General features: G+C 38.8%; 1 protein-coding gene across 1 annotated transcript in view; it reads left to right on the forward strand.

The window, feature by feature from the left end:
* The window catches only part of CYTH4 (cytohesin 4), a 150,778-nt gene extending 137,683 nt beyond the window's left edge, over positions 1-13,095 (forward strand). Inside the window, exons 10-13 of the mRNA XM_053721226.1 lie at positions 2,091-2,167; positions 2,253-2,324; positions 2,423-2,568; positions 12,001-13,095. Coding sequence (XP_053577201.1) covers positions 2,091-2,167; positions 2,253-2,324; positions 2,423-2,568; positions 12,001-12,079 — 374 coding nt within the window. The 3' untranslated portion in view covers positions 12,080-13,095. The remainder of the gene's footprint in view (positions 1-2,090; positions 2,168-2,252; positions 2,325-2,422; positions 2,569-12,000) is intronic.
* The last annotated feature ends 1,606 nt before the right edge of the window (positions 13,096-14,701 follow it).

Genomic DNA, 14,701 nt, shown 5'->3' on the forward strand with positions numbered 1-14,701 from the left:
TACATGCTAAGGAGCATTGACAGGGGAGCGCATAAATATTAGCGATATTGTTTTAGCAATTACTTCGTCCCTTTAAATATTTTTAATGAGATATTTAATTAATTAAACTATGAACCTGAGCATGTTTTGGAGGGTTTATGACATTTTAGCCTAACTATTAGTATCTGTTTGTATATAATAAGCTATGGACATAAAGCACCTTTAAACCTTCCCCAAAAAAACATTGTTGTGCTCTTGTGTAGCAGCTAAATTTGTGTTTCCTTTATTGTGTTTAAATTCTGCAAAAGAGTAAAATACATAGGTAACATCATACACCAAGATCACTGTGGTGCCACTCCAGAGGAGGTTACAGCCAGTGAGCCAATCATGAGCAGATATCCATGTGTATTCTCCACATCCTCTGGAGCTCCATAACACATGACTTTAACTATGTATTTAATCCCTTTGAAAGTAAAATAAGATGCTCATAAAAGTTATTAAATGTTCCTAATGACTAATCTTTTTTTCCCAAAATATTATTATGGATCCAATAAGCTTGATCTACTATTATATAAAGCTTTTTCATATAATCAGTACACAGTGGATTTCTGTCTATATAGTGTTCCTTTTCTGCTAGCGTTAAAGAATTAACACAACATTAAATCTAGGGGCGCTTTGACTTCTTAAGGATTAAGGGAAACTATTGACAAGAAGTTTTGTTACATATTTAGTTCTAGATTACAAGTGGAGCTGTATTTAATGCTCCCGTTTGCACGTATTACAGGTTGAAAGTAAAGTTTTTGCTCAAGCGCTAACCCGATGCGTGCAAAAAGCAGAAGAATATCGTGCGCTCATTAATGTATTGCACCATAGAAGTCAATAGAGCGAAAAAAGTGGTAAAAAAACCCCCCTAAAAAACCTGATTGCATAATCTCGAGTGCGCTAACCCGATAATAATATTTCACATTCCAATTTTCTTCACATAGCACAATATGTGACCCCATGAGTCGTCGACTAACGTCCCCTTTTAAAAACTTTAATTACCTTAAATCATTCAACAATCAAAGAATACACAGACACCTGTTGATTGCTAAAAGTACTGGCCACAGCCTGTTTATTACATAACACATTTAAAACACCAAATAAATAAATTCCATTAACTCTGAAGATGCAAGCTCCCAAACTTAATTCATCAATCTCCCTTTTCTTGTTGACCAGGCCGTATATAAATTCACCTGGACTTAAATAAGTCCGTTATTTCTTTAAAACCTCAAGCTCCAAGGAACCCCGTGTCGAAGAAGCTACTTAACCTGCTCTCCCACCCCGCGGGGAGGTTAACCCATTCACTTATGGCCATAGTCAAATTGCAGACGTGAGGGAACTACCACCCGCCAAAGCTGTGAAAATACATAAAAACATTACACAATGGGAGGGAGGGAAAAAACTTTTTGCTGTCTATGAAAATTTTCTGGAGATGGCCGCCCCACACTTCCTTATATAGACTTCTCCTGGGACCCACCCCACTCAACCAAATATGGGACTAACTCCTCCCAGGGGTCAAAAGCCCCCTCCCCCTACGCTCCTTCATATCCAGGGGCTGGCTTTCTATTTATTCACAAATACATATTTCTGCATATATCTGAAATATATGAATGATGATTATATATAGTTATAGATACATATGTGTGTGTATTTTTGTGTATTTTTGTGTATATATGTGTAGAAATGTCTAAATACATATATACACATTTAAATACACAAATACAAATGTACACACACACATATATATATTTAGACATCAGTATGTATCTCTATGTTAAAGCTTTTTGCAGTACTATTTTTTTTCTTACACCTGAGATCTCATATCTTTGAGCCCTTATAACATTTTTGTGCAATATTTTTTTATAACTTTTATTAGATAGTGTCATTATGAGTGTAAATGTACTTTGTAATGTATTTTTGATATGTTTTGTGACACTATTTTGACCCGCAAAATAGTTAACTCTGAGCATAGTTCAATCTGACGCGCTCAAACAGCCGCAATAAAACAGATATTGCTCACGTGCCACTTGTAATCTGACCCTTAGTGTCTTGTCTTGTCTTGCCTATAGGTGGCAGAGTGAAGACTTGGAAAAAAAGATGGTTCATTCTCAAAGACAACTGTTTATATTACTTTGAGTTTATCACGGTGAGACTGATGATCAGTATGAGATGGGTTTGCAATTCCTGCCCAAGCAAGAATTTCTAACTACAGTCTTTCTCTTTCCCTGAAGGATAAAGAGCCCCTCGGAATAATCCCCTTAGAAAACTTATCCATTGAGATAGTAGACGATCCTAAGAAACCGGTGAGTATAAATATGTGGAGGGCATCTGTTAGTAGTGGAAAAATTCAGGACCTTTTTATTGTCTGATGCCTGTTTTTGTCTTCTTCTTTATTTTCCAGCACTGCTTTGACCTACATGCCGAGGGGCAGACTATTAAAGCCTGCAAGGCGCATGGGGATGGGCGGATGGTGCAAGGAAAGCACCAATCATATCGCCTGTCTGCTCCAAGCCATGAAGAAAAAGAGCTCTGGGTGCAAAGTGTTAGGTAAGACAAGGACACTGACACAAACATTATATGATATACTTAGTATGATATACTGTGTGTATATACTGAGTATGATATACTGTGTGTATATACTGAGTATGATATACTGCGTGTATATACTGAATATGATATACTGTGTGCATATACTGAGTATGATATACTGTGTGCATATACTGTGTGTATATGAGTATGATATACTGTGTGTATATAATGAGTATGATATACTGTGTGTATATACTGAATATGATATACTGTGTGCATATACTGAGTATGATATACTGTGTGCATATACTGTGTGTATATGAGTATGATATACTGTGTGTATATAATGAGTATGATATACTGTGTGCATATACTGAGTATGATATACTGTGTGCATATACAGAGTATGATATACTTAGTATGATATACTGTGTGTATATACTGAGTATGATATACTGTGTGTATATAATGAGTATGATATACTGTGTGTATATTCTGAGTATGATATACTGTGTGTACATGCTGAGTATAATTATACTGTGTGTATATACTGAGTATGATATACTGTGTACATATACTGAGTATGATATACTGTGTGTATATAATGAGTATGATATACTGTGTGTACATATACTGAGTATGATATACTGTGTGTATATAATGAGTATGATATACTGTGTGTATATAATGAGTATGATATACTGTGTGTATATAATGAGTATGATATACTGTGTGTATATAATGAGTATGATATACTGTGTGTATATAATGAGTATGATATACTGTGTGTATATAATGAGTATGATATACTGTGTGTATATACTGAGTATAATATACTGTGTGCATATACTGAGTATGATATACTGTGTGCATATACTGAGTATGATATACTGTGTGTATATGCTGAGTATAATATACTGTGTGTATATACTGAGTATGATATACTGTGTGCATATAATGAGTATGATATACTGTGTGCATATACTGAGTGTGATATGCTGTGTGTATATACAGGGAGTGCAGAATTATTAGGCAAGTTGTATTTTTGAGGATTCATTTTATTATTGAACAACAACCATGTTCTCAATGAACCCAAAAAACTCATTAATATCAAAGCTGAATAGTTTTGGAAGTAGTTTTTAGTTTGTGTTTAGTTATAGCTATTTTAGGGGGATATCTGTGTGTGCAGGTGACTATTACTGTGCATAATTATTAGGCAACTTAACAAAAAAAACAAATATATACCCATTTCAATTATTTATTTTTACCAGTGAAACCAATATAACATCTCAACATTCACAAATATACATTTCTGACATTCAAAAACAAAACAAAAACAAATCAGTGACCAATATAGCCACCTTTCTTTGCAAGGACACTCAAAAGCCTGCCATCCATGGATTATGTCAGTGTTTTGATCTGTTCACCATCAACATTGCGTGCAGCAGCAACCACAGCCTCCCAGACACTGTTCAGAGAGGTGTACTGTTTTCCCTCCTTGTAAATCTCACATTTGATGATGGACCACAGGTTCTCAATGGGGTTCAGATCAGGTGAACAAGGAGGCCATGTCATTAGATTTTCTTCTTTTATACCCTTTCTTGCCAGCCACGCTGTGGAGTACTTGGACGCGTGTGATGGAGCATTGTCCTGCATGAAAATCATGTTTTTCTTGAAGGATGCAAACTTCTTCCTGTACCACTGCTTGAAGAAGGTGTCTTCCAGAAACTGGCAGTAGGACTGGGAGTTGAGCTTGACTCCATCCTCAACCCGAAAAGGCCCCACAAGCTCATCTTTGATGATACCAGCCCAAACCAGTACTCCACCTCCACCTTGCTGGCGTCTGAGTCGGACTGGAGCTCTCTGCCCTTTACCAATCCAGCCACGGGCCCATCCATCTGGCCCATCAAGACTCACTCTCATTTCATCAGTCCATAAAACCTTAGAAAAATCAGTCTTGAGATATTTCTTGGCCCAATCTTGACGTTTCAGCTTGTGTGTCTTTTTCAGTGGTGGTCGTCTTTCAGCCTTTCTTACCTTGGCCATGTCTCTGAGTATTGCACACCTTGTGCTTTTGGGCACTCCAGTGATGTTGCAGCTCTGAAATATGGCCAAACTGGTGGCAAGTGGCATCTTGACAGCTGCACGCTTGACTTTTCTCAGTTCATGGGCAGTTATTTTGTGCCTTGGTTTTTCCACACGCTTCTTGCGACCCTGTTGACTATTTTGAATGAAACGCTTGATTGTTCGATGATCACGCTTCAGAAGCTTTGCAATTTTAAGAGTGCTGCATCCCTCTGCAAGATATCTCACTACTTTTGACTTTTCTGAGCCTGTCAAGTCCTTCTTTTGACCCATTTTGCCAAAGGAAAGGAAGTTGCCTAATAATTATGCACACCTGATATAGGGTGTTGATGTCATTAGACCACACCCCTTCTCATTACAGAGATGCACATCACCTAATATGCTTAATTGGTAGTAGGCTTTCGAGCCTATACAGCTTGGAGTAAGACAACATGCATAAATAGGATGATGTGGTCAAAATACTCATTTGCCTAATAATTCTGCACTCCCTGTACTGATTATGATATTCTGTGTGCATATACTGAGTATGATATACTATGTGCATATACTGAGTTTAATATACTGTGTGCATATACAGAGTATGATATACTGTGTGCATATACTGAGTATGATATACTGTGTGTACATGCTGAGTATAATTATACTGTGTGTATATACTGAGTATGATATACTGTGTGCATATACTGAGTATGATATACTGTGTGTATATAATGAGTATGATATACTGTCTGTATATACTGAATATTATATACTGTGTGCATATACTGAGTATGATATACTATGTGCATATACTAAGTATGATATACTATGTGCATATACTGTGTATGATATACTATGTGCATATACTGAGTATAATATACTGTGTGCATATACTGAGTATGATATACTGTGTGTACATGCTGAGTATAATTATACTGTGTGTATATACTGAGTATGATATACTGTGTGCATATACTGAGCATGATATACTGTGTGTATATAATGAGTATGATATACTGTGTGCATATACTGAGTATGATATACTGTGTGTATATAATGAGTATGATATACTGTGTGTAAATAATGAGTATGATATACTGTGTGCATATACTTAGTATGATATACTGTGTGCATATACTGAGTATGATATATACTGTGTGTATATACTGAGTATGATATACTGTGTGCATATACTGAGTATGATATACTGTGTGTATATAATGAGTATGATATACTGTGTGTAAATAATGAGTATGATATACTGTGTGCATATACTTAGTATGATATACTGTGTGCATATACTGAGTATGATATACTGTTTGTATATTAAATTGCTTATTATATCTGAATGAAAGTTTAATTTTGTTTTAATTTAAAATACCATGATACTTTGGTCAATGGGAACAAACCAGAAGTGTCTCATTAACTGATTTATTTTGTATCACCATATTTTTATTTCTCTCCATATGGGGACGGGTGTATGCCCATTTTTTATCTCTCATGCTCTCTCTCTCCCCACACTCTCTTCCTCTCTCTTTTCTCTCTCTCTCCCGCTCTCTGTCTGTAACTCTGTTTCTCTTTCTCTCTCTCCATAACTTTTATTCTTCCCCCCCTCTCTCTCACTCCCCCCCCCCCCTCTCTCTCTCTCTCTCTCTCTCTCTCTCTCTCTCTCCCTCTCCTCTCTCTCTTTATCTCTCTCTCTCTCTTCCCTCTCTCCCCTCTTCCTTTCTCTCTCCTCTCTCTCTCCTCTCTCTCTCTCCTCTCTCTCTCCCCTCTCTCCCCCTCTCTCTCTCTCCCCTCTCTCCCCCTCTCTCTCCTCTCTCTCTCTCTCTCTCTCTCTCTCTCCTCTCTCTCTCTCTCTCTCTCTCCCTCTCTCTCCCCCCCCTCTCTCTCTCTCTCCCTCTCTCTCCCCCCCCCTCTCTCTCTCTCCCCTCATTCTCTATCTCTCATCCCCCTCTCTCTAGCTCTCTTTCTTTCTCTCCCCCTCACTTCTCTCTCTTTCTCACTTGATCACTCTCCCTCTCTCCCCTCTCTTGCTGCCTCTCCCCCTCTCACCTCTCTCTCCCTGCCTCTCCCCCTCTCTCCTCTCTCTCCCCTCTCGCTCCCTCACTCTACCTCTCTCTATGATATACTGTGTGTGTATACTGAGTATAATATACTGTGTGCGTATACTGAGTATAATATACTGTGTGCATATACTGAGTATCATAAACTGTGTGTATATACTGAGTATGATATACTGTGTGTATATAATGAGTATGATATACTGTGTGTATATTCTGAGTATGATATACTGTGTGTACATGCTGAGTATAATTATACTGTGTGTATATACTGAGTATGATATTCTGTGTACAAATACTGAGTATGATATACTGTGTGTATATAATGAGTATGATATAATGTGTGTACATATACTGAGTATGATATACTGTGTGCATATACTGAGTATGATATACTGTGTGTATATAATGAGTATGATATACTGTGTGTAAATAATGAGTATGATATACTGTGTGCATATACTTAGTATGATATACTGTGTGCATATACTGAGTATGATATACTGTTTGTATATTAAATTGCTTATTATATCTGAATGAAAGTTTAATTTTGTTTTAATTTAAAATACCATGATACTTTGGTCAATGGGAACAAACCAGAAGTGTCTCATTAACTGATTTATTTTGTATCACCATATTTTTATTTCTCTCCATATGGGGACGGGTGTATGCCCATTTTTTATCTCTCATGCTCTCTCTCTCCCCACACTCTCTTCCTCTCTCTTTTCTCTCTCTCTCCCGCTCTCTGTCTGTAACTCTGTTTCTCTTTCTCTCTCTCCATAACTTTTATTCTTCCCCCCCTCTCTCTCACTCCCCCCTCTCTCTCTCTCTCTCTCTCTCCTCTCTCTCTTTATCTCTCTCTCTCTTCCCTCTCTCCCCTCTCCCTTTCTCTCTCCTCTCTCTCTCTCCTCTCTCTCTCCCCTCTCTCTCCTCTCTCTCTCTCTCTCCCCTCTCTCCCCCTCTCTCTCCTCTCTCTCTCTCTCTCTCTCTCTCTCCCCTCTCTCCCCCTCTCTCTCCCTCTCTCTCTCTCTCTCTCTCTCTCTCTCTCTCTCTCTCTCTCTCTCTCTCTCTCTCTCTCTCTCTCTCTCTCTCTCTCTCCTCTCTCTCTTTATCTCTCTCTCTCTTCCCTCTCTCCCCTCTCCCTTTCTCTCTCCTCTCTCTCTCTCCTCTCTCTCTCCCCTCTCTCTCCTCTCTCTCTCTCTCTCTCTCTCTCTCTCTCTCCCCTCTCTCTCTCTCTCTCCCCTCTCTCCCCCTCTCTCTCCTCTCTCTCTCTCTCTCTCTCTCTCTCTCTCCTCTCTCTCTCTCTCTCTCTCTCTCTCTCTCTCTCCTCTCTCTCTCTCTCCTCTCCCTCTCTCTCTCTCTCCCTCTCTCTCCCCCCCTCTCTCTCTCTCTCCCTCTCTCTCTCCCCCCCCCCCTCTCTCTCTCTCCCCTCATTCTCTATCTCTCATCCCCCTCTCTCTAGCTCTCTCTCTTTCTCTCCCCCTCACTTCTCTCTCTTTCTCACTTGATCACTCTCCCTCTCTCCCCTCTCATGCTGCCTCTCCCCCTCTCACCTCTCTCTCCCTGCCTCTCCCCCTCTCTCCTCTCTCTCCCCTCTCGCTCCCTCACTCTACCTCTCTCTATGATATACTGTGTGTGTATACTGAGTATAATATACTGTGTGCGTATACTGAGTATAATATACTGTGTGCATATACTGAGTATCATAAACTGTGTGTATATACTGAGTATGATATACTGTGTGTATATAATGAGTATGATATACTGTGTGTATATTCTGAGTATGATATACTGTGTGTACATGCTGAGTATAATTATACTGTGTGTATATACTGAGTATGATATTCTGTGTACAAATACTGAGTATGATATACTGTGTGTATATAATGAGTATGATATACTGTGTGTACATATACTGAGTATGATATACTGTGTGTACATAATGAGTATGATATACTGTGTGTATATAATGAGTATGATATACTGTGTGTATATAATGAGTATGATATACTGTGTGTATATAATGAGTATGATATACTGTGTGTATATACTGAGTATGATATACTGTGTGTATATACTGAGTATAATATACTGTGTGCATATACTGAGTATGATATACTGTGTGTATATAATGAGTATGATATACTGTGTGTATATACTGAGTATGATATACTGTGTGCATATACTGAGTATGATATACTGTGTGCATATACTGAGTATGATATACTGTGTGTATATGCTGAGTATAATATACTGTGTGTATATACTGAGTATGATATACTGTGTGCATATAATGAGTATGATACTGTGTGCATATACTGAGTGTGATATGCTGTGTGTATATACTGATTATGATATTCTGTGTGCATATACTGAGTATGATATACTATGTGCATATACTGAGTTTAATATACTGTGTGCATATACAGAGTATGATATACTGTGTGCATATACTGAGTATGATATACTGTGTGTACATGCTGAGTATAATTATACTGTGTGTATATACTGAGTATGATATATTGTGTGCATATACTGAGTATGATATACTGTGTGTATATAATGAGTATAATATACTGTGTGTATATACTGAATATTATATACTGTGTGCATATGCTGAGTATGATATACTATGTGCATATACTAAGTATGATATACTATGTGCATATACTGTGTATGATATACTATGTGCATATACTGAGTATAATATACTGTGTGCATATACTGAGTATGATATACTGTGTGTACATGCTGAGTATAATTATACTGTGTGTATATACTGAGTATGATATCCTGTGTGCATATACTGAGCATGATATACTGTGTGTATATAATGAGTATGATATACTGTGTGCATATACTGAGTATGATATACTGTGTGTATATAATGAGTATGATATACTGTGTGTAAATAATGAGTATGATATACTGTGTGCATATACTTAGTATGATATACTGTGTGCATATACTGAGTATGATATATACTGTGTGTATATACTGAGTATGATATACTGTGTGCATATACTGAGTATGATATACTGTGTGTATATAATGAGTATGATATACTGTGTGTAAATAATGAGTATGATATACTGTGTGCATATACTTAGTATGATATACTGTGTGCATATACTGAGTATGATATACTGTTTGTATATTAAATTGCTTATTATATCTGAATGAAAGTTTAATTTTGTTTTAATTTAAAATACCATGATACTTTGGTCAATGGGAACAAACCAGAAGTGTCTCATTAAGTGATTTATTTTGTATCACCATATTTTTTATTTCTCTCCATATGGGGACGGTTGTATGCCCATTTGTTATCTCTCATGCTCTCTCTCTCCCCACACTCTCTTCCTCTCTCTTTTCTCTCTCTCTCCCGCTCTCTGTCTGTAACTCTGTTTCTCTTTCTCTCTCTCCATAACTTTTACTCTTCCCCCCCTCTCTCTCACTCCCCCCTCTCTCTCTCCCTCTCCTCTCTCTCTTTATCTCTCTCTCTCTTCCCTCTCTCCCCTCTCCCTTTCTCTCTCCTCTCTCTCTCTCCTCTCTCTCTCCCTCTCTCTCCCCTCTCTCCCCCTCTCTCTCCTCTCTCTCTCTCTCTCTCTCTCTCTCTCTCTCTCTCTCTCTCTCTCTCTCTCTCTCTCTCTCTCTCTCCCCTCTCCCTCTCTCTCTCTCCCTCTCTCTCCCCCCTCTCTCTCTCCCCCCTCATTCTCTATCTCTCATCCCCCTCTCTCTAGCTCTCTCTCTTTCTCTCCCCCTCACTTCTCTCTCTTTCTCACTTGATCACTCTCCCTCTCTCCCATCTGTTGCTGCCTCTCCCCCTCTCACCTCTCTCTCCCTGCCTCTTCCCCTCTCTCCTCTCTCTCCCCTCTCGCTCCCTCACTCTACCTCTCTCTCTCTCTCTCTCTCACACACACACACACTCTCCCCATGTCTCCCTCCTCTCTCTCTCTCTCTCTATCTCTCTCTTCTCTCTCACTCTCTCTTCTTTCTTTCTTTCTTTCTTTCTTTCTTTCTTTCTTTCTTTCTTTCTTTCTTTCTTTCTTTCTTTCTTTCTTACTTTCTGTATCTCTCTTTCTCTCTCTCACACTATCCCCCTCTCTTCTCTCTCTCTTCTTTCTTCCTGTCTCTTTCTTTCTTTCTCTTTCTCTCTCTCTCCCCCTATCCTCTCTCTCTTTCTTTCTTTCTTTCTTTCTGTATCTCTTTTTCTCTCTCTCTCCCTCTCTTCTCTCTCTCTTCTTTCTTCCTGTCTCTTTCTTTCTTTCTTTCTTTCTCTCTCTCTCTCTCTCTCTCTCTCTCTCTCTCTCTCTCTCTCTCTCTCTCTCTCTCTCTCTCTCTCTCTCTCTCTCTCTCTCTCTCTCTCTCTCTCTCTCTCTCTCTCTCTCTCTCTCTCTCTCTCTCTCTCTCTCTCTCTTCCTGTCTACTCTCTCTCTCTCTCTCTTTCTTCCTGTCTCTCTCTCTCTCTCTCTCTCTTTTTTTTCTCTCTCTCTCTTTCTTCCTGTCTACTCTCTCTCTCTCTCGCTCTCTCTCTTTCTCTCTCTCTCTTTCTTTATTCATGTCTACTCCCTCTCGCTCTCTCTCTCTTCCTGTCTGCTCTCTCTCTCTCTCTTCCTGTCTACTCTCTCTCTCTCTCTCTCTCTCTTTCTCTCTCTCTCTTCTTTCTTCCTGTCTCTTTCTCTCTCTCTCTCTCTCTCTCTCTCTCTCTCTCTCTCTCTCTCTCTCTCTCTCTCTCTCTCTCTCTCTCTCTCTCTCTCTCTCTCTCTCTCTCTCTTTCTTCCTGTCTACTCTCTCTCTCTCTCTCTCTCTCTCTCTCTCTCGCTCTCTCTCTCTCTCTCTCTCTCTCTCTCTCTCTCTCTCTCTCTCTCTTTCTTTATTCCTGTCTACTCCCTCTCTCTCTCTCTCTCTCTCTCTCTCTTCCTGTCTACTCTCTCTCTCTTTTTCTCTCTCTCTCTCTTTCTTTCTTCCTGTCTACTCTCTCTCTCTCTCTCTCTCTCTCTCTTTCTTCCTGTCTACTCTCTCTCTCTCTCTCTCTCTCTTTCTCTCTCTCTCTCTCTCTCTTTTTCTCTATCTCTCTCTCTTTTCCCTCTCTTTTCTCTCTCTTCTCTCTCTCTCTCTCTCTCTCTCTCTCTCTCTCTCTCTCTCTCTCTCTCTCTCTCTCTCTCTCTCTTTCTTCCTGTCTACTCTCTCTCACTCTCTCTCACTCTTTCTCTCTCTTCCTGTCTACTCTTTCTCTCTCCTGTTGTTCTCCTCTCCATTCTCTCCTTCTCTTTCCTTCTCTTTCCCTGTATCTGTCTGATGACTTATTTTCTATCTGCCCCAGATCAAGCATATCCCGGGATCCGTTCTATGACCTGGTCTCCAAATGCAAGAAAAGCATTTCAACCAAGAAATCTCATTGAGCATTCAACATAAGGCCAGGCCAGCACTTCAATAACTGAGACTCACTCCACACAAAAAAGACTGACTCACATGCGGGTCACTCCAAGTTCTCCTTATGACCGACACTTATTATAAATGATAGACTTTTTTTTACAAGTGACACTCCATCTGAGAATAACTCACTCTAGAAATAGACTGCTTCACTCAACAGATGCACAGCTTTCTATATGAGTGGATACTTACTGTGCAAATGGACTAGCATTCAAGGTGGACAGCTTTCTATATGAGTGTACACTCACTGTACAAATGGACTAGTACTCTAGAGGTGTATAACATTCTATATGAGTGTACACTAACTGTATAAATGGATTGGTACTCTAAAGATGTACAAATTTCTATATGAGTGCACACTCACTGTACAAATGGACTGGTACTCTAGAAGTGTACAGCTTTCTATATGAGTGCATATTCACTGTACAAATAGACTGGTACTCTAGAGGTGTACAGCTTTCTATATGAGTGCACACTCACTGTACAAATGGACTGATACTATAGAGGTGTACAGTTTTCTATATGAATTCACACTCACTGTACAAATTGATTTGTACTCTAGAGGTGTACAGCTTTCTATATGAGTGCACACTAACTATACAAATGGACTGGAACTTGAGTTGCACAGCTTTCTAAATGAGTGCACACTCACTGTACAAATGGACTGGTACTCAAAGTTAACAGCTTTTTATATGTGTGCACACTCACTGTACAAATGGACTGGTACTCTAGAGGTGTACAGCTTTCTATATGAGTGCACACTCACTGTACAAATGGACTGGGACTCAAGGTGTATGTCTTTCTATATGAGTGTACACTCACTGTACAAATGGACTTACTCTAGAGGTGTACAGCTTACTCCATGAGTGCACACTCTCAAATTCTCCTAATTAGCTACATTTCCTCTGCAGAAATGGGATTTAATATATACCAGAGTGATAAAGCTGTACACATTCCATGTAATGTAAATAAATGACTAACGATACATTGTGACCAGTGCTAACGCTACACAGGAAACTATTCAAATGACACAGAAAACCACACACAGGAAATCTTATTATAAGGTTCACAGGAAACGCTGTCTCTATAAAGGAAAGAGTCGCCTTATTATAGCTGATATTAGCAGCTACTTTATTGTACCCCCCCCCCCCCCCCCAAATATGTCATGTCTGCAATCATTCGGCTAGATTACGAGTTTTGTGTTATGATGAAAAAGCAGCGTTATGGCTCATTTTCACTACCGCTGGTATTACGAGTCTTGCATGTATATCTGTACCACACACTTTTTTGGCCGTAACGCAACGTAACTACCGCAGCTTTCAAAAAGTCCTTTTTCAATGGGACTTCCACAGCGCCGGTATTACGAGTTTGACTGTCCGGCCAAAAAGTGAGCGGTACAGCCTATACCGTCAAGATCCGTACCGTAAACTGAAAGTCAGTAGTTATGGCTTTTATGTTACAGAGCTGTAGCATAAAACTCATAACTAAAGTGCTAAAAAGTACACTAACACCCATAAACTACCTATTAACCCCTAAACTGAGGCCCTCCCGCATCGCAAATGCTAAAATAAAATTATTAACCCCTAATCTGCCGCTCCCGACATCGCTGCCACTATAATAAACATATTAACCCCTAAACCGTCGCACTCCCGCATCGCACACACTAGTTAAATATTATTAACCCCAATCTGCTGCCCCTAACATCACCACAACCTACATTACTGTTATTAACCCTTAATCTGCTGCCCCAAAATCGCCGCCACTATACTAAAGTTATTAACCCCTAAACCTAACCCTAAGTCTAACTCTAACCCTAACACCAACTAACTTTAACATAATTTAAATAGTTCCAAATAAAAATTACAATTACTACCGAACTAATTCCTATTTAAAACTAAATACTTACCTGTAAAATAAAACCTAATCTAGCTACAATATAACTAATAGTTACATTGTATCTATCTTAGGTTTTATTTTTATTACACAGGTAAGTTTGTATTTATTTTAACTAGGTAGATTAGTTAGTAAATAGTTATTAACTATTTACTAACTACCTATTTAAAATAAATACACATTTACCTGTAAAATAAAACCTAACCTGTCTTACACTAACACCTAACCTTACACTACAATTAAATACATTACATTAATTAAATACAATTAACTAAATTACAAAAAAACACTAAATTACACAAAATAAAAAAGAAATTATCAAATATTTAAACTAATTACACCTAATCTAATAGCCTTATCAAAATAAAAAAGCCCCCCCCCAAAATAAAAAAACCCACTAGCCTAAACTAAACGGCCAAAAGCCCTTAAAAGGGCCTTTTGTGGGGCATTGCCCCAAAGAAATCAGCTCTTTTACCTGTAAAAGAAAATACAAACAACCCCCCAACAGTAAAACTCACCACCCACACAACCAAACCCCCCCAAATAAAATCCTATCAAAAAAACTATGCTCCCCTTGCCCTGAACAGGGCATTTGGATGGGCATTGCCCTTAAAAGGGCATTTAGCTCTTTTTCAGCCCAAACCCTAATCTAAAAGTAAAACCCACCCAATAAACCTTTAAAAAAAACTAACACTAAC

The sequence above is a fragment of the Bombina bombina genome, chromosome 7 (assembly GCF_027579735.1).
Source record: "Bombina bombina isolate aBomBom1 chromosome 7, aBomBom1.pri, whole genome shotgun sequence".
Classification (NCBI taxonomy): Eukaryota; Metazoa; Chordata; class Amphibia; order Anura; family Bombinatoridae; genus Bombina; species Bombina bombina.